At 40.4% G+C, this 24,447-nt stretch overlaps 1 protein-coding gene and 1 long non-coding RNA gene across 12 annotated transcripts in view; one reads left to right on the forward strand and one right to left on the reverse strand.

The window, feature by feature from the left end:
- The window catches only part of GABRB1 (gamma-aminobutyric acid type A receptor subunit beta1), a 128,087-nt gene that overhangs the window by 55,631 nt on the left and 48,009 nt on the right, over nucleotides 1–24,447 (reverse strand). For 10 of the 11 annotated variants that reach the window (XR_006020467.1, XR_006020468.1, XR_006020469.1 and 7 more), the window contains one exon: nucleotides 3,195–3,415. Coding sequence is in view for 8 of the 11 variants with exons in the window: in XM_042052964.1 (XP_041908898.1) it covers nucleotides 3,195–3,415 (221 nt within the window). In the remaining 3 variants the exon portion in view is untranslated. Of the gene's footprint in view, nucleotides 1–3,194; nucleotides 3,416–10,540; nucleotides 10,716–24,447 lie in introns of all 11 variants that reach the window. The other variant, XM_042052968.1, reaches the window with a different exon arrangement.
- Nucleotides 182–8,233, forward strand: LOC121676455. The gene is made up of 3 exons (XR_006020470.1): nucleotides 182–457; nucleotides 5,487–5,598; nucleotides 7,327–8,233. It is a non-coding gene; the product is annotated as an uncharacterized LOC121676455 (long non-coding RNA).

A 24,447-nucleotide genomic window follows, 5' to 3' on the forward strand; every position in this document is an offset into this window, starting at 1 on the left:
CTGTAAAGCCAAATGGTTAACCTTGGTTTATTCTTCCCCAGCTCTGTTGAGGCTGAACATTGCATCGATGGCAAATTCCTTGCACATGGGTGCAAGCAAACAGGTTATTTAGAGCTGTTATGATTGTTCCAATTTCTGTTAAAGAAGCCAGTAAAATTTCATAACTGAGCCTGAACGGAAACATTAACTCTGGACTGAAAATAGAAAAGCTGTTTGGGGAGCAGGAGGCACGAGGGAAAGGAAGCATTTAAATCGTCCTTGAGATATGGTTTAAGGCCCTAATTTGTGGGGAATTCGGACTCTGGTTGCAGCATAATTGGTGTTGTCTTTCTTGTTCAAGTCATGCCAGGCGATGCTCTGTCTTCAGCAAGGAAAATGAAACTTGCAGGTCACAACCTGTGTGAGAGGTTTGGTGATACTGTCTCCATGCTCTCTACTACACAGAAGCCAAATCAAGGTAATATGCTGCAATGTTTCTTTTCCACTTGTGAGACTAGATTGGAACTGTGCTCAAATTTCTGACAGGCAATGCTGAATTTTACCTAAAAACATTTTCCGCAGTGTTTTCTCATGTTTGTTTCTTAAGAGGCATATATGTCATCTGGAATATGAAAAAATGATGCTTACATGAGCTAAAGGTAACCTATAGGCTGACAGAAGCATATTTATTACCATGAGGAAAGTGACCACTCATAACCAGATGCAAGTTTAGTGCAATAATTGCCATCTGTTGTATGAAATTTTTTTTTAATGTATCTTAACTTCAATTTTTCTCCTGCTCATCTGTTATTTTTGTCTTTGGTTAGATCTTGTGGGATGGGGACACTACATGTGTTTTCACTGGCAACTACAGGCCAAAGTCTGTTCACCAGATGTGTCTAAACAGTTGCCTCGTCCTTGGAGAAAACATGGTGCATCAGCTTGAGCTGTGAAAAAGACTTGACAGCTCAGCATCTCTTTCTGCATGTTGTTGATGATGGCAACACTGTCAAGTGTATATGGGCCCTTCTGGCAATACTTGGCCGTACTGCAGCCTGAGACCCGGCTGCCTTCTCTGGGCTGAGAAGGTGGGGAAGCCCAGAAACCTGGGAGAGTTGGAGGTTGCTCCTGTGGCAGTGTGCATTGAGGGCATGAAGCAGGAGTGAGGGAGGAGAAGAGAATTGCACAGCACCAGACTGTGAGTGGAATATTGAGTGCCCTTCATATTAGTGTGGGATTTTCTGCCTTGTTTTGTTTTGTTGTTTGTTTTGTTTTCCTACACAAGCAGTGAGGTATTGAATGGGGTATTAACTCAAGGAGCTGCAGCTGTTGCAGAACTGCTGCTTAACTATTCAAATGTGAATGGCTATTCCATCATATAAACTAACAACCTTGTTATGCAAAGGTGACCATCTCTGCTGTTGTAATGAAGGTTTGCCTGAGCACCTCTGAGAGAAAGAGCATGGGCTTTATGCTCAGGCAAGGTCACAGCTTCTCAGCTGTGCTGCTGTTTTGTGAATGAAACACGTGGTAGGGCTTGCAGCAGGTTCACCAGATGTGTCACAGCTCCTTTTGCTACTTCTGCAGAAGGCTTTTATTGATACCTGACATATGGCATGTGTGGGGAAGCACATCCATGGCATCATTTCAAGGTGTAGTTTATAGTGTGTATACGACTGCTTGTGAGGGAGTGCTTGGCTCTAACACACATTCTTGCCACTGTGCAAATTCTGGAATATAAATATAGTTAGTTTCTGGCCTTAAAAAAGGAAAAAAAAAAAAAAGGAGAAATATTTTGAAAATTTGTCAGATCAGACCAAACAGTCCTCTCCTAAAAACTGTCCTGCAGGAGTCAGTTTAATTGAAAGGAACTTTAGGAGGTCTGAAGGCAATGAGGAAGATGTATTCTTCAAATGCTCAAGTTCAGCAGATGATAATGACAGCCTTTGGTCTAACAGCTAATTCCTCATGGGTCCCGCATTTTCTTTTTCACAACTGAAATCTAACTGTACCAGAACAGATCTGGTTGTATTAATATTAAAGTGCCTGTGTGGTTGTTGGTAGCAACTGATGCAATGCCTGGGAATCTGACAAGTTCAAAAGTAAACCCACAACTAGTCAAAATAATAGTTTTTAAAGCATTTTTTGTTTCTTGAGAAGCTTGAACTGATGGGTTGGAAGGCTTTCTTTGCATGGTTAGTGCTGTGTTTTAAAAGGTTATGTTTTTATAGGCTAAGAAGTAATTTTAAAATTCTATTTTCACTAAGCTCTAAGTTATACTTCGCCAAATATTGTTTTCATTTTGAATCACTGCAGCAGTTTGTTTTTTTTTTTAGTTCTATCTTAGGTACAATTTTGAGGTATTTCAGCTAGGTTTTGTGCTTTATGACTTCTTTTCTGATTAATTGAACTATGCTTCCAGGTTTATATTCTCCAAACATTATTTTCACTGTTGAATGATAACAATGATCAAGGGTTGTTTCAGGCAGGCAATATTATTTCCAAGCAAAGCTACGTTAACTTCAAAAATAATACAATAAAGGCCTACTCAGGCTCTGCAGAAATCTCAACATAACAAATAACTTGGCTTAGTTTTAATTTTACAGTTGTGTACCTTGTCATTAGATCGTGCCTGTTCAAACTTTAGGATATATTTTTATCTACAGGGGTGAATGTGGTTTGCACTGTATGAAGAAGCAGTTGTGGTGTGAAGAAGCAGTCATAAACCAAGGCAGGTTAAAGAAAACTTATACTCAGGCATACAGATAGTATTTAAATAATTTATATAAATTTACAAATATCTCCTTTGTATTCCCTACCAAATGTTGGTCACGTTTCTTCAAATGACTCCAAATTTTAATTTCCCATTGTCCTAAAGAGCTGCTGGAGAAATTTTAGAAGGAAGGAAGCGTTTGTCTAAGCTGTGATTGATTACCAGGTGAGAACCATAATAAAGATCTTTTTAATAGTTTTCACATACTCAGAAGAGCTGAAAGAAAGAGGCATTTGGCTTTGTTAGCTATGGCTCTAGCTATTAAAGGTAGTGTTGCTGCCATGTGGAAAATCCTTGGGTGTGTTGTGGTTGACTAAATGGAGTATGTGGTGACTCATACAGCGGCCCTGAGAAGGTAGGAAAAAAGGATAGGAAAGTGGCATTGGTTCTACCTGCACTTCTGCCAGCACAGACATAGAGCTGATCAAAACACCCAACATACCGTAGGCCATAGAGGACTGTCCCATCTGGATGGAGTCGAATCATTCGGTTTTTCACTGTCACCCCATGGACAAATGATTTCTTGTCATTTTGGAAATACGTGTCCGGCACCCAGAGCTGGTCAGCCGCTCTGTTGTCCAGAGTCAAGTTCAAAGGTATTCCAGAATAAGAGAGCCTTTTATCCCTCCAGGACTGCTGAAAGTACATGGTCAGTGTGTAGTCCTAGGGAAGAAACAAGAAGGGCTTTTTGTATTTTCATACTGATTAACTGACCAGAAGTTTATTTTTAGATGAGCCTCAGTAACTGAGTATCAGTAGCAATAGGAAATTTATGGATCATTAAGGCATTGTTGCCATTAGGCATGATCATGGGTCTTGGCTTGTTCATGCTAGTGTCAAACTTGACACTACTCACCAGTGGCAGTGACTGCACCAGGCTTTCAAAATCTCTTGGCCCAGAGGGAATACACAGCACATTTGGGTCTCCAGTCTGTGGATCAAACTTGGTTTCTAATTTTTTTTTTTAATGTGAAATGAGCAGTGTTTAGCTGACCTCAGCCAAACAGCATTGCATAGCACTGAGGATATTCTTCTGATATTCCCTCCCTTCATCTTGAAAGATTCCCCCCACACTTCAGAAAGGCCCAGCCCTCCTCAGAAAGAACAAATACAACCTCAGAACATAAAGGATAACCTCCCATTCCACCTCTGCTGGAACTGCCAGATGTAATGACTTTAGATAGCCAGGCATATCTCGTCTCAGCCTGAGAAATGTGGTGCTTTCTGTCCTTGCCAATTTGCTTTTACCATGTAGAAAATCAACACCTTTTCTTAGCTATCATGTTATAACTTCAGTGAAATACCATTTATGCAGCCTTGCAGCTTTCAATTTGTCTGAAAAGATATTGTTCTAAAGGCTTATGGTCTGATTTACTCTCTTGTATATGTCTTTCTGGGAAATTGGTGATTTTAAAGGTAATCAATTTTTTTCAAGCGGAAAACCCCATGTACTTTGTAGCTCATGGAGTTCTTAAAAGATGGTTAGAACAGCAGTATGTGGACTATTAGTTTGCTCTTCCTCATCGCCTCCCCCAGCCCTGTTTTCAAGTGACAGGTCACTTTGTCACACATTTTTTATGGTAGAAGGGCATCAAAATCATAGCTATTACTGAAAAAATTGGTCAGGAGTAAGATTTTCTTTTATGTGATAGAAAACCTTACCACTGTCATTGTCACAAATCCTAGCCTGGACTCTAATTTTTGAAGAAACAACATAAAAGCTGTCTGATACAATTTGTGCTCTTCATCTTTAGTGGCTTAAGACTGTATCATTGCCATGAAATCAAAGCAGAATTGTTACCTTTCAAAAAGACTTTCTACCTGAAATGTTGCATCCAACAGAGCTATAAACTACAGGCTTACCAGTGAAAGTTGTTAATAAAAATACTGTTCTTCCTTGCCCTGGGCCTGTAGCTTTGGGTTTTTTTTTTTTTTTTAATGGATGAAATATGATTGATGCTCGGTGGTTATATACAATAGGACAATTACATCCACTGTGAGCACAGACCCCAGATCTACAAGGATTTCATAGATATGCCCTTTTTCAGGCCTACAAGATGGTTGCTACCCACAACAGACACAAGAGATTGTATGCTGAAGGTTTGTTTGTTTTTTGCTGGCCTGAGTCCCTAGGAGGAGGTCAGGACATCTTTGCTTTTCAGACCATGCTGCTCAAGCCTGGATCTACAAAGTAATGCAGCGAGGTATTTGCTGTGCTTTCCTGAGTAGGTGATTTAATTTAAATAGTGGTACAGAGGAGCATGAACACCAAGGGGGCAAGTTTTTGAATGTACAACTTGAATACAGGTGGGTTAGAAGCATCATTGAAGAGAAGTTTGCCCTTAGTTCCTCTTACACATATACAAACACCAGTTGGAAATTGGATGAGAGAAAATGAAAATTAAAAAGCAAACCAAAAATGAACCAAACAAGAAAAAACAAAACAACCCCCCTCACTCAACACCACAAATACCCCTAAAGCCCCCACCACTATTCTGGTGCAGCTTCATATGTTGTATCTATTTCCTAACCTGTCCTATTTCAAGCCTCTTTAGGTAAAAAAGCCTTCATAGATGACTGATAAAATTTGAATCCTCAGTGTTGCACCTGGTGTCCTCTACATCTTCTGCCTGATCCAGCAGAGCCTATCCAGTCTGCAGCATAGATGGAACAGAAATTCCAATTCTACATAATTATCTTTTTTTCTTCTTGGTTTTCTTTGTATTTTCACTAGGACTTAAGGCTGGTTTTGTGGAATTGTTATGCTGTCCTACAAAAAAGCAAACAATTGAGAGTGGTGTCTATGTGATGGTTCTCAAAGCTCAACCAAGAGAAAAATAGCCATGGTAAGCTACAAAAGATCCTAAAGGATGTGATCAAGTGAAAGAAAAAGAAATTGTCTCTTGGCTATGACTACTAGAAGTTGAGTTGCTATTTTTAGCATCATAGTCTGTTAAGAAATTTTGTTTCATCCAGCTGTGCTTTATATGAAATACTGCTGTTAGCAACACCACAGTAGAGACAGTGATCCTCTGGTCTGCAATCGTGCTATACTATGGAGAAGTACGTGGCAAGCCAGCAAGTGTTAATGAGGAAAAAAAATCTGAGCTTCATCCTAAAGGAATCTCAGTGTGTCTTAACTGAGGAAATTATCTTTTTTTTTCCATTCCTTAGTACGTGGGGGTATTACTCATTCAATGTTTTAATAAGAAAAATGGTCTGATGTCACAATTGTGAGAGTCCCTGTCATGGTAAGTTCGTATTTTAAAAAGCGTAGTTGAAGATTGTTTCAATGAAAAGCAAATTATATCTGCACTATAATAACCCAAATTTTATAAACTTCCTAATTGTTTTTTAATGGAAAACAGCCTTACCTTTCTTATCTCTCATCAGTGACGTATAAAATGCTGGCAAGTCACATCTTGGAGGTTTTTATATTATTTTTTATATTGTACAGTGGTGCGAGTGAAGTGGGGATTGAATGACTACTCGTCTTCTACCCTGTAAAATTTGCTGGGGATTTTGTGCTTTCAAGCTCTAGAGTATATGAATAATTTCTGAATCTGTCACATCTGTAGTGGTAATTGAATTTTTTAGCTTTTTATGAAAGCTTCCCAAGATCTCAAGCATCAGTCTAGATATGAAAATAAATCACACTGTGTTTAACTTTCATATTTAAGAATTTCTATTCATGAGTTAAAAAAGCAGGGCCCAATGTAAAATTAAAAAAAGAGAATCTGTTTCTGCAGCTAACTGTTCTTTTAAATGATTTGTTTTAAAAAATAATTCACTTTTTATAGAAACACACCGAACATTTTTTTTGCTGAACTGTATTTTCCATAATTAAAAAAATCTGTACTTCTGCTGAAAAATCATGATATTTCAGTAGATTTAACAGTGCCGTTCATGCTTTCCAAAAGTGCCCTCTTTCATTTTCAGAGCATAGTGAACCTTTAGAGTGGTAAATGTTTGAGCACCAATGATAAAGCTGTTTTGATGTGTATCTGGTCTATTTTCCATTTTTTATGTGACAAATTTTGATTTATTAGAATGAGATTTTTTTCTCTTTCTTAGTAATTGTGCAAATTTCTTATTTTTTTGTATCAAACCTGGAATTTGTAAATGTATTTATGCAGATGTGTACTATAACTTATAAGTAAATCTGTATCAGTGCTTTAATAAGGTGGGTTAGGTTGCTAAGACAAATACTTACATGCTAGTCCTAGGTAAGATATGTTCTGTGAAAATGTGAGTAAGAGAAGCTAGTCTATTTTACTCAAAATTGCAAGTTATTTTATAATCTGAATTTAAGCAGCCTCATAGATAAATATTGGCACCAAGCCTCACAGTTCATTTGAGGAATATAAATTTCTATGAAAATGAATGGACCACTGAAGCATATGGTACTTGAAGTTAGATGAACAATTTATACTTCCAGTAAGGAACAGACTGAACAATTACCATACAATCATAATTCCTTTTTTATTTCTATTTTTTTTTTGTTCCCTATTCTTTTTTTTTTGAGCGATAGATAACGTAAGGGCAATAATGGTTTTTTTTTCTTTCCTGTTAAGCCTCTGAAGATCTCTGAAACCAGAAGAGATACATTAAAATAGCTGAAGAATTTGGACTTCCTGGTAATTTCTACTCTGTGATTTACCAGTTCAGCACAGTAGAATATAATGTAGAATACATTGCTATATTATAATCTACCCTTCCAGGAGACACAGAACTAGTACTTCACCATGTTTATCAGATGAGTTATGGATTCTGTTGGAATAAAAGATGAGTTCGTGTGTCTGCTGTACTGGTAGTTGTTTTGTCTTTTACAAATTCCATATTTTAAGGAGAAAATAGGGAATCTTTTAGTGTGCAACGTTTAGCTTGGTGGTCTAGAAGACCTTGTTTTTTTCCTTTTTCCAAGGTGGCCTTAATCTAAGCTCTGTTATTATTTCATGTACTGAAAAGCAGTTTAGCATATTGTGATATATTTAAGTAATAACTGAATATCAAAGCACACTCTGAAAGTCTTAACAGCTAAAAATGAATATTGTGGATGCAGTTATTAGCAAAATTTAGCAAATGAAATAATATTCTGTGAATAGCTATTCTAGGTCAACAGCTTGTTAGCTCTATACATGAGTTCGCACATGAAGGCACTGTGCAGCAAAATGAATACATGAAGTGCACCAATTTCATACTTCTAATAGACAGCAGTGTATATTGGTAATTGTGGGATGCACACTGTACACCCAAACAATCTTAAATTTAAATTTTATCCTTGGGAACCATCTACTAATCCAGTATCTGGCAGCCTCACAGAAAATGAGATGAAATTCAGATACATTATACATTATAACTTAATCAAGACAAACATAACTGAAATTGCAATTTAAAATTAAATATGGAGTGATAATCAGAATATTAATATTGACTGCAATAATGCTATAAATGTAGAAAGCAATAAATGTAAATCCTGCTGTGACCGAAAGCTCTTATTAATTGGGAAAGAGTATCTTCCATGTTTATCTGATACAAGAATAGGAAGGGCAGAGTTTTGAAAGAATGGTGAATGCTAGATTTGGAAATCGTAAAAAGTCATACTCATTCCTATGATGCAAGCATGCTAAAGCATCAGAAGCAGCTGTTAGCTGTTCAGCAAGTTAGCTGCCCCACCTTGGAACCCCAAGGCAAGATCTATATCCTCACCTGCAAAAGAGCTGTTTTATGGTAAGAGGATACAAGTGGTGATGTGGGGTTTTGGGTGTGGAATTTTGGGTTTATGTTTGGAATTTGTGCGTGTGCTTTGTGTTGGGGTTTTTTGCTTGTTTCTTTGAGGGGTGTTTTTGGTTCTCCCCCACCTCCTGCCTGACCCTGGTGCTCAATTCCCAATACATGCACAGAAATTACGGGAAAAAATTTTAGCTGAAATTAAGGAGGAAGAATATACTGGCTCTACTCATGTTCTTTTCTAAGAATGTCAGGGGAGCTGCACCTCTTTATTAAGTCTGCAGTCCAGCTAAGCAAGGAAGCCAGGGAATTAGAGAGCACAGTACAGAACCAGTTGTGTTTGCCTTCCTTTCTAAGGACATAGTTTAGTGTTCCTGTTGTTGTTTTCAGTGAAGACTGATGAAGCATTTATTACCCAGTTCTTCTCTTCTATCCAAAGTAGTGAGAAGAGGGGAGAAGGAGCATGTACTCAAATTATTCAGTATTCACTGGCCTGGTTCACAGGAGGCCATGGTTCTTGTGAACTACACTTCTGACAGGGAAAATGGAACAGAAAGCTACACTGACTCCAGGACAATAGGATAAAAGCCTTCTATTTTCCATACAGGAGCTGTTTGGTGTTTTTTAATTTTCACACAGCAAACTTCAGTTTTGCAGAAATCATGTTTTCCATCAGAAAATTACAAAGCATTTGTAGATGTGAGACTTCCATAGGAGAAAAAGTTGCACGAAGTCTTGTTAGGCCAAGTGCCAGGTCCTATGCTTTGGCCAAACAGCCCCAGGCAGTGCTACAGGCTGGGGACAGAGTGGTTGGAAAGTGGCCCATCAGAAAAGGACTTGGGAGTGCTGGCTAGCAGCAGCTGAACACGAGCCAGCTGTGCCTAGGTGGCCAAGAAGGCCAATGGCATCCTGGCCTGTATCTGTAGATACAAAAATGCTGCTAGCAAGGATTTTCTTGCTATTTTCTAAGTCCGTGAGAGACTTTTCTCTCTCACAGAAGAGGTAGCAGAGCATGTAAACAACCAAGCCACCTGCAACCTTGGAAAGTCTTGTTGATGGTAGAAAAATATTTTGACAATGGATGCTTCAGGATTTTAGCCAATCACCCCAAGGGGTGGCTGATCCTTTGTCCAATTAGACTATGAAGAAAAAAGTCTATAAAAGAGTTTGTAAAATAATTAAATAAATCAATCTTGCTGCACCATTCCTGCCTACTGGATCTTCTCTCCTCCTCCTCCCTATGGCTGCGGGACACAGTGATATACCCTAGGGCCCCGGCCTGCGGTAATATGTATCAGCAATAGTGTGGCCAGCAGGACCAGGGCAGTCATCATCCCCCCCTGTGCTCGGCACTGGTGAGGCTGCACCTAAAGTGCTGTGTTCAGTTTTAAGCCCCTCACTACAAGAAAGACATTGAGGTGCTGGAGTGAGTCCAGGGAAGGGCAATGGAGCTGGTGAAGGGTCTGGAGTGTAAGTCATATGAGGAGCAGCTGAGGGAGCTGGGGTTGTTTAATCTGGGGAAAAGGAGCCTTGGTGGGACCTTATCTCTCTCTACAACTACCAGAAAGGAAGTTGTCAGTCTTTTCCCCCAGGCAACCAGCAACATGGAAAGAAGAAATGGCCTCAAGCTGTACCAGGGAGGTTCAGGTTGGACATCAGGAGGAATTTCTTTACAGAAAAGGTTGTTAAACATTGCACAGTGAGGTGGTGGGGTCACCATCCCTGGAGGTGTTCAAGAAGCAACCAGATATGGCACTTAGTGCTTTGATCTAGTTGACAAGGTGGTGATTAGTCAAAGGTTGGACTTGATGATCTCAGAGGTCTTTTCCAACCAAAACGATTCTGTGATTTTTAAATTTTGTTTGATCCAGTTGGTAGTTCCAGTTGCTAGTAAAGTGCCTTGCATTTCTGTTGTTCAAATGTGCTGATAATTCTTCAGGAAAGTATTTCATAAAACTTGTTGGCATTTATAACGTCACAATTATGTACGTGGCATCAGAGTTGTGTCTTACAGAAAGAAGCAAAGATCTAGCAGGAATCCATACAGTTGATACATACATAATGATGATGCTCTTTATTGCTCAAAGCACAGCCAAGAACAAGATCAGAATCATAATAATGTTGGAAGTGGAGGCATTACTGTACTGGGATCCAGTATTACTCCTTGCAGTCAAAGCAGAAGTCCCATGAAATGCAATGGGATAAGAACTGCATCCAATGTCTTCAATCATTACTGGAAAAGCAAAGCAAAAAGCAAAACATTTCTCAGTTGCAACAATAAACTATATATTTTGTTGCACTTTCTTCAGTGTTTTAGTAATAATACTTAGCAGAAGCAGTAATAAATGCTTCTGACATTTAAATAGGTTTATATGACAGTTGTGTTCCATTGTTTTTGTATTATTTAACATAGAGGAGGGTAAAATCCCAATTTTATATTGTGTGTTCTGCTTTTCCTCTTGGAGACGAGTAAGGACTTCTATACTTTAAAACAATAACCCACTGCCTTGCCCTTTGCTGCTTTTTTTCCCCTCTTATTTGAACATTGCTAACCTGAAAGGCTTGAATGTGCCATTCGCTCTTTTTATAGGAAGAAGAGCAATGATGTTACTAAATACTAATATGGAACATTTTGATTAGAAATGGATTTGCCAAAATTTAGCAGGACAGTAAGGTAGCAGGCAAGGTAGGCTTACAGCTGTGTTACTGTTACCCTCACTGCATGCTGGAAGCTCCTTTGAGAAAGGTGGAAAACTACTATACCATTCTCAGCTGCACTTCAAACTGCCAGCTGCATAACCTACTGTCTGCGATAGCAGTGAGATACACCACTGTAACACTTTTCACAGTTCACATTTAACACCATCTGCCTTAAGTGGCTATGTTAATTGCCAACAAAAGAATCAGATCATGTCCATGGTAGGATTCCTATTCCTGGAAAGATCAATGAACTGCTTTTAGTACCTGTAGGAAACAAGCAATGGTATCTATTCTCACGATATTTGACTTTGCTTTTGAAGCTTCTAGTCTTTTTTTTGTATGGAGGGTTATGCTGTCATAAAGATGCATGAGGGGAGGGGTGGAGAACAGGAAAAATATGGCACAGGAGATATATACACTTACGTAAAGTGTCAATGTCATGAATGCTGGAGTAAAGAAATAAAAGTGTAGTGGCATATACAGTAACTATATTTAATGTGTTCATGTATTTTTACAGGCGGCAAATAACAGTGTCCTTCATACTTTGGCTCCAGTGAGGGCACCTGGCGTTTCAGAAAGAACAACTGAAGAGAAAGCAAAGGAAAAGAGAAGGTTCTTACTGCCAAGTAGCTCATAGACCAACATAAGTTAATAAAAGCCTACATACATCTTTTAAGACCAAATGTAGACAGCAGTAAGAGAAAAACATGTTTTCTCTCAAACATTTCTCTCTGTGACACAGCTAAAAACAAGTTTTTGCTAAAACCCCCCAAACAAACCCAAGTGGTCCAGGTGGCCCATACCTGTCTGCCTGTGTCTGAGGACTCCAGTTAATGCTCAAGACCAAGTACTGACAACTAAAATGGAAAGTTATTCTAGGTATTATATGCTGCTTTATGCTGAAGTCCAGAATATTTCAGCATCCTTCTCCTCTGAGTTTTACAAAAACTTGTCTGTTCATGTACAGGCATGAAAGGGAATGGTGGAATGACATTTGAGGACTGTGACCTTGTGCTCAGGAAGTGCTGTCCTCATCCTCTCTGCAAACAGGGGGAGAAAGCACTCCAAGGAAAAGACATTTCAAGCTTTAACTGACATTCCAAAATATTTCATTGAGCTTGGAGATGAAGCACCAATACACAGGAATAGGACTGGGCACTTGGGTGAAAACTGTACTTCCCATGTTTTTGTGTGGACTATATGGAGAGAGCTCCTTACTGGCTGGAGGACTGACTCACGAGTTGGGCATAGGTCAGTTCTGAGGGTTTATCACATGGAATGTGATGTGAGGACTAAAGCAAACTAAGCAAAGTTAGTTGGGAGGGTGCAACACTTTCAACTTCCCATTAAGGAAAAACATTGTGGAAGAGTGAAGAAATAATTAAACCCCACTTCCCTTGCTACCTATAAGCAAGATAATTGGAAAGCAGCCTGTTTTCTAATAATGGTGTTGCTGAAGCACTTGATTATTTTTTTCCTTTGTAATTTCCATCTAGCTCAGCAGGGGTGAACTATGAGACCATTACAAAGTGCACTGAATGTCTAAGGAGGATGACACAGTGCTAAGAGCTCAGAGGAATTCCTTGTGGTGTCAGTGCACAGTGCTGCAGGCGAAGCTGAACTGATTGCAGTCTCAGGAGCAGATGGGAGAGGTTTGTTGACTTTTGTCTTGAACCCTATTGTATAAGTGCTAACAGTACCAGAAATCTTATAGGAACTGGTCACAAAGTTAAAGAAAGCACACGAAAGTGAATATCTGCAGTGTAAAAATGAATTGGAGTCATACGACGAACTAGCTGATCATGTGAAGTAAAATTTATTATTAATTCTGTGTTGTGCAGGGCCTTATCTTAAGCCCAACTTAAAAGTAAGAAATCAGAAGTAAAGACAGCCAACCATACCTAGACCCTTTGGCTCCAGAAGATGCTTAACAATTTAGGAGGAAAGATACATATATCTTAATATGAGGTTGGGCTAACTTTATAAGAACAGCAACTGGCTTTTTCTTTTTAATGCCTTAATGTATATATAAAATTTATTTTTTATCCATTTAGGAGCAGGAGTTATTTCTATTTCTATAGGTCTGGTGATTGAAATCTATTTAATTCCTCCTGCCTGGTTCTCAGCTGTCATTCTACTGTATCAATTTTCTTTAGTTTTGAGCAAAGCAGATGGAGGTCAAATGACATGCGATGAGTCAATGGCTCTACCTGGAATAGAAACAGTAATTACATAGCTGCTGCCAGATCTTTACACATGTGTATACCTTACTGGGGTTTTTTCGGTGTGTGAAGGTATTTTTGTTTTTTTTTTTTGATAGGTTGGTTGCTTTGTAGCTTTGTATGTAACTACTACTTTTTTTTTTTTTTCTAATTGCTCAGGACAACTTTGTTTCATTGTTCATTAGGCTTATGATTGAATAGTGACCATTGAATACAATGGTCATGATTATGATGACTTACATGGCCAGAGATATTTTTCCTGTATATTTTTGGCACCCTGACTGCTTTACAGAATTCTAACCCATAAATGATAGATCAGGCTGATACTCACATTTTGTGCTGCACTTAGAAACCAGGGATAGAGGCACATCATGACATTTCTCCTTTATAATGACAGTCAAAGTGGAGATATTTTGTGCTTGGAGTGGGTAACACTAAGGGTGTTAGTGACGCTGTCATAGTACTAGAAGACTACTGACATGCTGGTTGCAAAATCCTCTGGGAATTTCTAGTCCAATCTTCTGCTGGAAGCAGGACTGCCACCAACCCTGTCTAAGGCTGAGATACTGCTTTCTCTAGCAAATCTTGAAGACCCGCTAGAATGGGAATTCCACAACATCTGTGTTGCAGTGGTTGAGTCCTCTCCAGGAATGACCAAGGAGCCACAGAGCCCCAAAACAGTGGAGGTCTGCTGGTGGGCAGGCTCAGAGGTCTAAGACCACCCCCTTTTAAGTCCACGTTCTAGACAGTTCTCCTTTACTTAATACCCCACTGGTTCCTGGTACCCTTGTTCCACCCCTCGCCGTCCCCAGTCACTGTCCTGTCACCCCAGGTCCTCTCAACCCCCTGGCCCCCAGGTGATAGGTCTCTGATGTTCTGCCCACGCCCGGTGCTGCTCCGGATAAAACCCTGGATCCTTCAGTGTTCTGTGTTCTTTGTCCCTGGGTCCCCTCGAGCAGGGACCCCAATAAACCCCTCAGAACTCAATACAAAGGACCCCTCCTGCCTCTCTGTCCCTGGCGACGCTGCAGGAGCTGTCAGGCTCTGTGGGTGTGAGTGGCTGTGAGTATCCACCAGCTCTGGTGTGTCACAGTGTGTGCGAGTGTGTTTGCGCAGCACCTCCAGAGCTGCTCCGACAGGGACGTGATCGGGACGGACGCAACGCTCTTTCAGCCCCCCCACTCGCATCGTGTCCCATCTGTATGCACACTCTGCCAGTGCTGCACTACCTTTTTGGTGAGAAATCTTTCCTGACATCTACTCTGACCTTCCCTATGTGCAATTAGTAGCTGCTGCCCTTCATTATTTCATCTGCCATTACTGAGAGTGGTTTTACTGCAATCCTCCTTCCAGGAAACTGAAGGCTGCCATGAGGTTTGCATTTGGCTTTTGTCCTTGCCAACCAAAGCAAGTTCCCATGTCTCTCCTGATAGGTTATGGGCTCAAGGCCCTGGCCACACTGAAAGCTCTTCACTGGATCTTTTTCAGTTTCTCAGTATCAGGAAAGAAATGGGAGACACTGTTTTAAGTGCAGCCTTACCATTACAGAATATGGCAGGGTAATAATTCCCCTCTGCGCTGCCCACACCCCTGCCAGCGTCACTTAGTATACAGTTTACATGATGACAATGCCCTTTGTGGCTTGTATTCACCTGCTACTTAATCCATCAGTTTCCCATCTGCTGAATTCTGAGTTTCCTGGCTGGACCAGAGACGGGTATAGTGTTTGTTGGTTTTCATATCACCAGAGACCTCCCTGAGGACACACATTTTTCACCAGAGCAGGCAGAAGTTTCGAAATTATTATCAGTGAACTCCTAATTACCTTTTGACCCATGTTGTATGCCTCTTCTTTTTACAATTCATGTAACTAGAGAAGCCTTTCTTGTTGCCCTGTCTCTTTTTACTGTCAGGTCCAACTAGGATTTGAAGCAATATTTTTATGGTTCACAGAATTAAAGACTCAGGTTTAAAGGATCTCATTAAGATTTAGAGAGAATTTGAGACATGAAAGTCAGAGGAAGCCTTAGCTGTTCTCCTGAAATCCAGGGCTGTGATCCTGCTTTTTGTCGTTTTTTTCTCCTCTCAGATTCCTGAAGTTTACCATCTGAGAGTCATTGCAGCTAAGGCTGCCTCTGACTTTCTTATCTCAGACAAATTTTTCTTCTTGTAACTACAAGGTCTAGCAGATCATGTTCTCCTGTTAGCTTCTTAGTTACCAGGAAGTTGTCATCAGTGCATTCAAGAAGTCTTCTAGATTACCAGAGCCCTCCTCTATCATCCTTCGGGCAGATACAGCAGTGGTTTGTCTCCCACAAGGAACAGGACCTGTGCATGTGAGACTTCTTCCAGTTGTTGGAAGAAAGTCTCATCTGCATTTTCTTCCTGGTCACGAAATCTATAGTACACTACAAGGCCAAACAATGTTTGGCTGCTAATCTTGATCCATAAACTGTTGTTTGGCTTCTGATCCACCCTAAGGCAGAGCTCCAAGTATTCCAGCTGTTTTCTCACATAGAGGGCATCTCTATTTCCTCTCTTTTCCAGCCAGTTGAACAGTAATTCTTGTTTCTGGTTTCCTTGCCAGTTCTGTTGCCTTGTTTCCTCCTCCTGTATGCTCCCTTCTGTGTTTTAGTTCATGGAGGGGCTTCTGTCTTAGCCTGGCAGTTCTGCTGGTGAAATTCTGGCCCTCTTGCATGACATGGTGGATTGTTTCTGTTTTTTTTTTTTTTTTTAAATTCAGCCTCATCTCTTTCTGCTCGATGGCTGCTTGCTGGGGAATTTTACATAGCAATTACCCAAATAAGCCAAATTCTACTGCCCTGATGTCCTGAGTCCTAACTCCGCAGCTCACTGTCTCAGCTATCCTCCAGATACTGAATTCTGTCATCTTGGGGTCACTGCAAACCAAACATGCTGTAAATACCTGCTTTTCATCTGGGATGTTTTTACAAAAGGCAGCTTGTGGAAAAGCTCTTCATGTGATTTCTCATGAGCTGCATAATTTAAATATCATTAAGCTGCTTACATGATAATCTAACATCATAGTCAACGGGTTTACAACACTGATGCAGACCTTCTACGGAAAATTTGCTTTTGGCTTTTGCAGGGAATCAGTTTGCCTTTAAATGCATGTATTGTTGACACCATATCTTTAGAGCAGAATGCAGAGTATTTTTAGAGTGTTGATAGAAAAGGACTTTTTGTTTTATTTTTATTTTACTAACAGCATTTCGAATGGATTACTAATGGCGTTGGCCAATTTAATATGATTAATCTGATTAAAACCCTACAATCCAGGGCTGTTGCCAGTCTCATGGGAACCAACATTGCAAAATATTGTATAGTATGTGTAGACATTGTAGGAGAAGAAAATAAAACCAAGCAAGAGCAAATAACTCATCTGTCGGTTGGAAAGCATCTGATTAATACTCTTGAGTACTGATTAGGATATGGAGGTGCAGGCTCTCTTTCCTGCAAAATATGTAACTAGGGAGGACATGAGATTAGCAATTATTTGAAGAATCGAGTAGCTTAGTGCAGAAAATTGGGATTGGTGCCAATATACTGAAAATCTGGGAAAGTGTCTTTATGCAAATAACTTTATAAATAAAGTAAACCTCAAAATCAGTTTTATTTAATGCTTGGGACAGTAAAACCGCTCTCTGAGACTGAAGTTTCAGAAGGATTTCACCTCAGTGAAGCTCCAGACAGCTGCTACTTCCGTCCCTTCCTGTGTGACTGCACACATTTGAATAACTACTTAGGACATGGAAGGAATCCAGGTTAGAGATGAACTTTTGTCATTACTATTTTTGCATGGTGTTTTTCATGTAAGTAAATTCCTTGATCCTGTCTGCACCACCAATGGCTACCCAAGCATTGGTTCTGGGGCAGGAAAGGACAAATAAGAGTGAAGGAGGAAGGCAAAGCAGCTTTGCAGAGCAGCTCCCAGCAGCTGTGATACTACAGTTCTGGAGTGGGATTTACAGTCCCAAGAATGAGGCAGGAAAAACTACAGGACTTGTGAAAGATCCCAGAACACATGCACCACTGTTCTCAGTCAAGGCAATTTTCATGCTTTCTAGTCAGAGGAGGCCACGGTGAACCAGAATGAGTTAGCAGTGTGGTGCCAGGCAGGAGGCTACAGCAGAAGCTGGGTTTAGTAGCTATGTACAGCTGTTCTACAGCGTCAAGTCAGAGTGACAGAAGCAGCTCAGATCTATTGCCAGGATTGCACCAATCCTTCTTAAATGACTGTGACACCCAAGCATCTAGTGGGTTGGCATCTAGTAGCCTATCTGTGCTCTTATATTTGCTATGTAAGTTTGTTAGTGTTTTCACAGTATTAAAATACCATAGGAGCTCAGCAGCCAGTCAACTATTTCAGAATTACCTTGTCTTTGTCTGCTCATTTATTAACTTGGGGAAAAAACAATTAGCATCCACAACATTTGAAAAAGAAACAAAGAAAGCCACTCTTGACTCTTCAGCTTTCCTTGGTTTGCTACAGCCCGCTACAGAATACTGAGGTGCTGTTGTGAAGCTTGTCCACCATGGCGACCTCTGAGAGGGGCAGATGGAGCCTTGCCGGCAGAAGCATGGAGTTGATTTGTTGAGTTCTTGTCTGGTTTTTTTTTTTTTTTAAACCTGTCGTGCTTCTGAAATATTCATTTTTTTGTCCATCTTGAAAGGACAGCAGAAGTACATGTAGCACTTCTCTTGCACATAGCTTCACTTCCCTTGGTGCTTTTTGGAGACAGCTGTGTCACACTATGAAGAATAAAGTTAAAATGTCTAAAAAGACATTCATGCGTGATGATCACTGGTGCAGATGGTGTAAGTCTGGTGTATCCTGGTGTCCTGAATTTATTGCAACTCATATGATATATGCTAGAGGGACGATTGAGGGCTGAGGGATCTTAAATCCATGGGCTGTTGGCCAAGCAATGTTTTCTTCTGAAGCTTTAATTTCTGGAGTCATTGTAGAGCCTTAACTGTGTCAACTGAAAGTCCTCATGAATATTTTTCCATTTAGAAACAAGCAAACAGCTTTTTGTTACTGCTAAGTTTTCACCATTTTGCAAATTAGACAATTTCAATCCAAGAGAGGAATGGAAATTCAGTGTGTTTTCAGGAGTGAAACAGGCATTTCAAATTGTTCCTATGCATTTATTCCTCCTCCTACAAATATGACTGCTTTTCTGTTTCTTTTTCTTAATGCTTCCACTGTGTAGTAAGACTAATTTTCCACTAAAATAGACTTGTATTCAGCCAGAGAAGCTCTACATGCAGCTGGCCAAACTGTGAAGCCTAGGTCTGTGACATTATCGCTCAAAACTGAAATGTAGTATTTTCTCACTGTCGCGGGTTCGGTTTGTTCCCGGGCGGAAACACCAATTTAGTGTAGCGGCCTGGTCCAAAATACTCATTACTGTTTATCTGCTGTGAGATAAGAATTAGGAGAAATGCAAAACAGGCACCAAACTTGAAAGAATATAAAGAAGTTTATTAACAGACCTAAAAGAAGAAGGAAAAAAAATTATACCACCTTCAGAACTCTCCTCCTCCCCCCACCTTCCTCCCTTCTCCCACTGACAATGTGAAAAGACAACCCTTAAGATGTTCAGTCTGTTTACCACTTCCATAATAACCTTGTTCAGTCCATTTAGAAAGAGAAGTCTCTTCTTGCTCATGCTATGAAAACATTATCACAACGAGACAGCCGCCCACTTCCAAATATCGTTCAGTCCATTTAGGAAGAGGAGTCTCTCTGCCTGCGTGTGAGTCCTTTCCCCCGACTTGCAGCTTTTCCCGCAACTGCCTTCGAGGGTCCACTCTTGAAGTTTTTTGGGGTACAATTTTAAGGTTGAGCCGTTCAGAAACAAAAACAGAGGCCCTTCTCCTTCCCTGGGAGCAAAGGGTCTTCATCATCTTCATCTTTAGGACTATCTCTGGGAGCATCTCTACGGACTGAGGTTTTCTCCTTTCCCGTTCGGAGCAAAAGTCCTCATCTGGTTCACCTCTACGGACTGAGGTTTTCTCCTTTCCCGTTTGGAGCAAAAGTCCTCATCTGGTTCATCTCTCCCTGTCCAAACTTCTCATGAAATTACAGCTGCGTCAGCATCTGCCTATCTCAGCGCAGGTGCTTTTGCTCACGAGTTGAACACTCCACCCCCCATATCTTCATGAAATTACAACAGGATACTCTGATATATCATAGCTTCACAACAGAATTTCAGCTTTAAGCATCTCCTCTCTCTCTTCCCTCAGGTTTTCAGCTCTTCACAGCAATAAAAGGGTTAATCTCACCTCGGCCTTGCAGCTTTGCAGCTGGAATGTTGAATTTTTCTTATCGCAGTGGAGAGGGGGGAGAGCCGAGCCGCTCCGGCTGCCCACGGCAAGGCAGTGGGGGGGGGGTTCCATGGCTGGAACAGGTCCATGGCTTCAGGATGGCCGTGGCCCGGCCCGGCCTGGCCCAGGCAGGGCCTGGCCGGGCCCGCTGGCCCCCACACGGGGCCCGCAGCCACCTGTGCCAGCGCCGGAAACGAGAGAGAGCTTGGAGGGGGAGTTTGCCTATTCTTAAATGTGGATCACAGAGGTGATCACAACTTCAAGTGGCTTAGAGAATTGTCCATATTCAAACTGGCCAGCTGATAGGTTCTATCAGTTCCCAGAGGAAACTGTAAGCACCCCTTAGCAAGGACGTCCCTTCCGGGACTATGCTTGCTAACCTATGACACTCACCTACAGCCTTTTGTCGGACTGGTTTAACTCCTTGCACAACTAATCATAGATGCTATTATCAGAGTAGTATGAAGTGTAGAGGTCCAGAAGGCTTGGCTTTTCTGAAGACAGTGCTGATAAATGAGGTGTTTATGGACACAAGTGGAAACCAATGTCAATGAAACAGCACTCCTGTAGAGAAGTAAATTATGGGGCAGACGTAACTTTTTTCCTCTTGCCACCCACAAAAAGAGTCTGTGGCAAGAAGGGGATGATAGTGAGAAACTGAACACAGGAACTCCTGGGACAGGAGATCAGTTGTTTGGAAGTTTTGGTGCATGGCAGAGGTGACCAAGTCATGCCACTGTTCATGGTATGAGGAACAATGCAGATGATGGGAAGGTTTTTCTTCATGTGGTATTGGCGGTGAGTCTTGCTAATCTTCAATATGATAAAATAGCTCTGGGTGGTGACTTCTAATGTGACTTAAGGCCTTCATGGGCAATGAGACAAGTGAAGCTACAGCACAAAGTAGGATGCAGCAACATGCCATGCAGAAAGAAAATCTTTGAAGCAATATGGCAAGTGCCTTCAGTTAAAGCTCCTGATGATACCGTATAGGTGAAGTCAAATGTGGGCTTAGTAAAATGGACCTTTTCCATATTTTGCCTGTTATTTGCCTTACTTAATCACATAAACCTTGATTAAACCAGTGGGTTTGCATCAGTAGACACTGAATGCTTAGAGATAAACATGCCGGCTAGTCACAGGTCTCTCCAGACGGCTATGTTTTATCCGAATGGATTTGTAGTTTTTCACTTATTTATAGCAGGAATGGCTTTTAGATCTGTTAGAGTGTAGTAATAAATTTACTGAACTACAAAATGATTTATCCTTCTGCTCGCTTTCTTCTAATTACAACATCTTAAGGTATCTCAGGATAGTATGAACATCTGTTCCCTGAAGATCAACTCTTCTCAGACAATAATTATAGAGCTAGTGAACAGAGTGGAGAATGGAGTTTAAGAAACAACAAGGGTCAGCTCTGCCTTTATTTGCTCTCACCTTAGTACATTCCTTTCACTAGACTAACTTTCTAACATACCCTACAGCAAACTTTTCAGATGCAATACTCCATTTTCTTTGGAAAAGGATAGAAAGTCAGATAGTGGCACTGGGACTCAAACACCTTGCTCTAACAGTTGGTGTTAGCAAATTATCAGAAGCAGATAGTCCTGCCTCCTCTTTCCACCTACTCTGAACCCTAAAGCACAATACTAGAAACAAATCTCCAGCATTCACCAGTGTTGTCATGGGGAGATCTCCTATAATTTCTCATAATTTGAGTGAAATAGATTACTCTTCCAGTATGCTTTTCAGTTTGCTATTTTTAGTGATAGAAGTGACACCTAATTTGCGCTTGTTAAAACAGGCTTACGAAAGTGTGTCGTAAATAAATCTTGGGAGGAATATAAATTAGCATGGTTCAGGGTAAAATAGCTTCCCATTTGTGGGTCAGAATGAAAATAATGTTGGGGGGAGATTGCTCCACTTGTGTTGGAGGATTCTTGTACTTTTTTATATAGTATTGGATGTTGCCTACAGTGGAGACAGGACTTTAAATGGACACCAGTCTTAGACAGTATGACAGCCCTCTTGTTCTAAGACAGACAGATGAATGTTAACTCTTGGGTCTCTTCTAGATTAAAGATGTGATAAAACAGACAAACAAATGTTGGTATATTGAGCAGTGAAATAGCTGCAGATGAGTTAGAGCTTTGTGGCTTCTGCAAGAAACATGCATATAGGTAATGTAATCCTACTGAGAATGTGTAGAAGACAGGATGGGAGAATAGCTTGGTTTTGGCTGTAGCAAAATGAAATTCAGTAGGCTTAATAGGTATTGTACGTGGTCTGCTGCAGTGGTAGCTGCCACATGACATGCATAATATTCTTATGTCTCAGCTCCAGGGGAGCAACTAAGACAGCTTAGTCCCTGCCCAGCACTTGTTTTTTTTATCATCTATCCTCTCCTGTATCACCAACCTGATGTTTGGGAAAAGCCTTTTTGTGATGGGCATATATCTGTTATATTAGCGTTCTGTGTACTGTGAGAACAGTATTTCTCCCTTTTTGTATTTACAGGAAGAATTCTTGTTCCTTAATCCTGATTTCAGTCAGTTTTTAGTTGTATTCCTTCTACAAATTCTGTCTGTAAAGACCGCTTGTCATAGAGATATCTATTTCCTACAGTATCAATGTAGATTCAGCAGTAGGTGTCAGTTCAATATTGGGTGAACTGTTTAAATCTCTCCCCAAGCCTTTTCCTTCTTCATTTCATGGCGACTCAAAGTCTAGCAACTGAAAGGTAATCGCTATGGTTACAGCATCCAGTTCTAGCAACAAATCCAAGATTTAAGTTTTAACGCTTGTAGCGAAATATATATATGTGAGACACCCACGGACATTTGGGATCGTGTCTGCAAGTGTTAAAACAGACGCTGACAGTTTGATATAATTCCATTGCAATGCTTTGCTTGCAAGACGGTGGTCTGCTATTATAAGCAGATTGCTTACATAAGAGGTGAAAGAATACTTACTAGTTTAAAATGCAGCTCAAAGCAATATTGGGTTTTTAAACTCAGAAATCTAAGATTTAATCACTGCCTGGTTTGAAGTCTGTGTCAACACTGTCATCCAAAAGAAAGATTGAAACCTGGATCCTTCCCAGCTGCAAATATTACCAAGACATCACTCTGAGCCATTTTTAGGCATTACGAGAGCTATGGACATTATGAAGCACCAGAGTTTTACAATCCTACAGCAGATGACTTTATGGCCCAGGTGGTTGATATTTCATATGCTGATGTCCCTCACCCCAATTAGTAACTAATTTCAATCCATCTGTTTACAGATGGCAGAAAATCGCTGATCTACCACAGTTCTCTCTAATAGAGAGGTATCCATCCATAAGCCAAACTAACAACCCAAGACCAGAATCGCCCAGGGAGATTTGTTGAGATGACATCACTGCCTGAGTACTGTTAGTTCAGTACTAGTGGCTCTTCTCAGAGACAAGTCTAATGGGAAAATCTAGACAAATAATGCTTTTAAACTGGCAAATGTCTCTTCTGATTGTGGCTCAGGCATAGGAATGAATCTAGGTAAGAATGTCTAATCTGGACCATTCTGTACTTCAGTTAATACAGGATTGTGCTTTATGCCTAATGGATGGGAAAAAAGTGTAGAGTTCCCTGAGAGCTGAACTTCTAACATGACTGCTAACTAGTGTAGGTCAAGAGATTCTACATCCCAAATCATGACAACGTGGGTTTTGTTATTGAATTCTCAGAATGGCACTACTTGCTAATCTCAAAGGGCTCATTATCCTATCACTTTTCATAATATCTAACAGTATATTTGCTCATTCTGAAGAAAAGAAGACTTTGGGATGACATGATTGCAGCCTTCGGTACCTGGAGAGAACCTACAAGGAAGATGAAGAGAGGCTTTTTATAATGACATGTAGTGACAGGGCAAGGGGGAATGGGTTCAAACTGAAAGACAGTTAACTTTAGATTAGGTATTATGAAAATATACCTAATCTGTATTGAGGCTGGTGAGGCACTGGAACAGGTTGCCCAGAGAGGCTGTGGATGCCCCATCTCTGGCAGTGTTCAAGGCAGGGCTGGATGGGGCTTTGAGCAACAGGTACTAGTAAAAGGTGCTCCCACCCAGTTCAGGGGTGTTGGAACTAGGTGGTCTTTGAAGCCCCTTCCAATCCAAGCTATTCTATGGTTTTATGACTTATTCTCTAATACATTTTCATAATCAAGGGCAAAACTAATTAGAATTTTAAATCAAATCTTTAAGCAAATCCCATTCAGTTGTAAATAGCACACTGTATTTTTTCATTTGATATATGACTTTTTCAACTTTATGATACTGGTTTTTGAGTCTCTGAGGAAACTGAAATCTTATATAATGCTTAACTGCATGTAACTTTTATATTTAGTGACTCATCTTAATTGTGGTTTATTTTTGTCCTGAATCTATTAAATATAATATTAGATGTAGAATATTCTCCAGCATGTCTTTGATCTTTATACCTAAGTCAACTGTATCACAACCAGCTAGTACATATTTACCATGGGATTTCTTTGTTTGTTTGTTTTGGTATATGAATTAGGATGTGGCAGCTGGTGCTGCTCTCACTTGACTTTTCGATTGGGGATGTTTAAAAGGATGCATTGTTTCAGATTAAGTTTCATTTGTATCTGAGCTCTCAGATTAACTGATAACTCCTTTTACCCTGGA

Source organism: Corvus kubaryi, unplaced genomic scaffold (assembly GCF_017639235.1).
Source record: "Corvus kubaryi isolate FWS band 111438036 unplaced genomic scaffold, C.kubaryi_AGA036_p1.0 split1-131, whole genome shotgun sequence".
In the NCBI taxonomy this organism is placed as follows: Eukaryota; Metazoa; Chordata; class Aves; order Passeriformes; family Corvidae; genus Corvus; species Corvus kubaryi.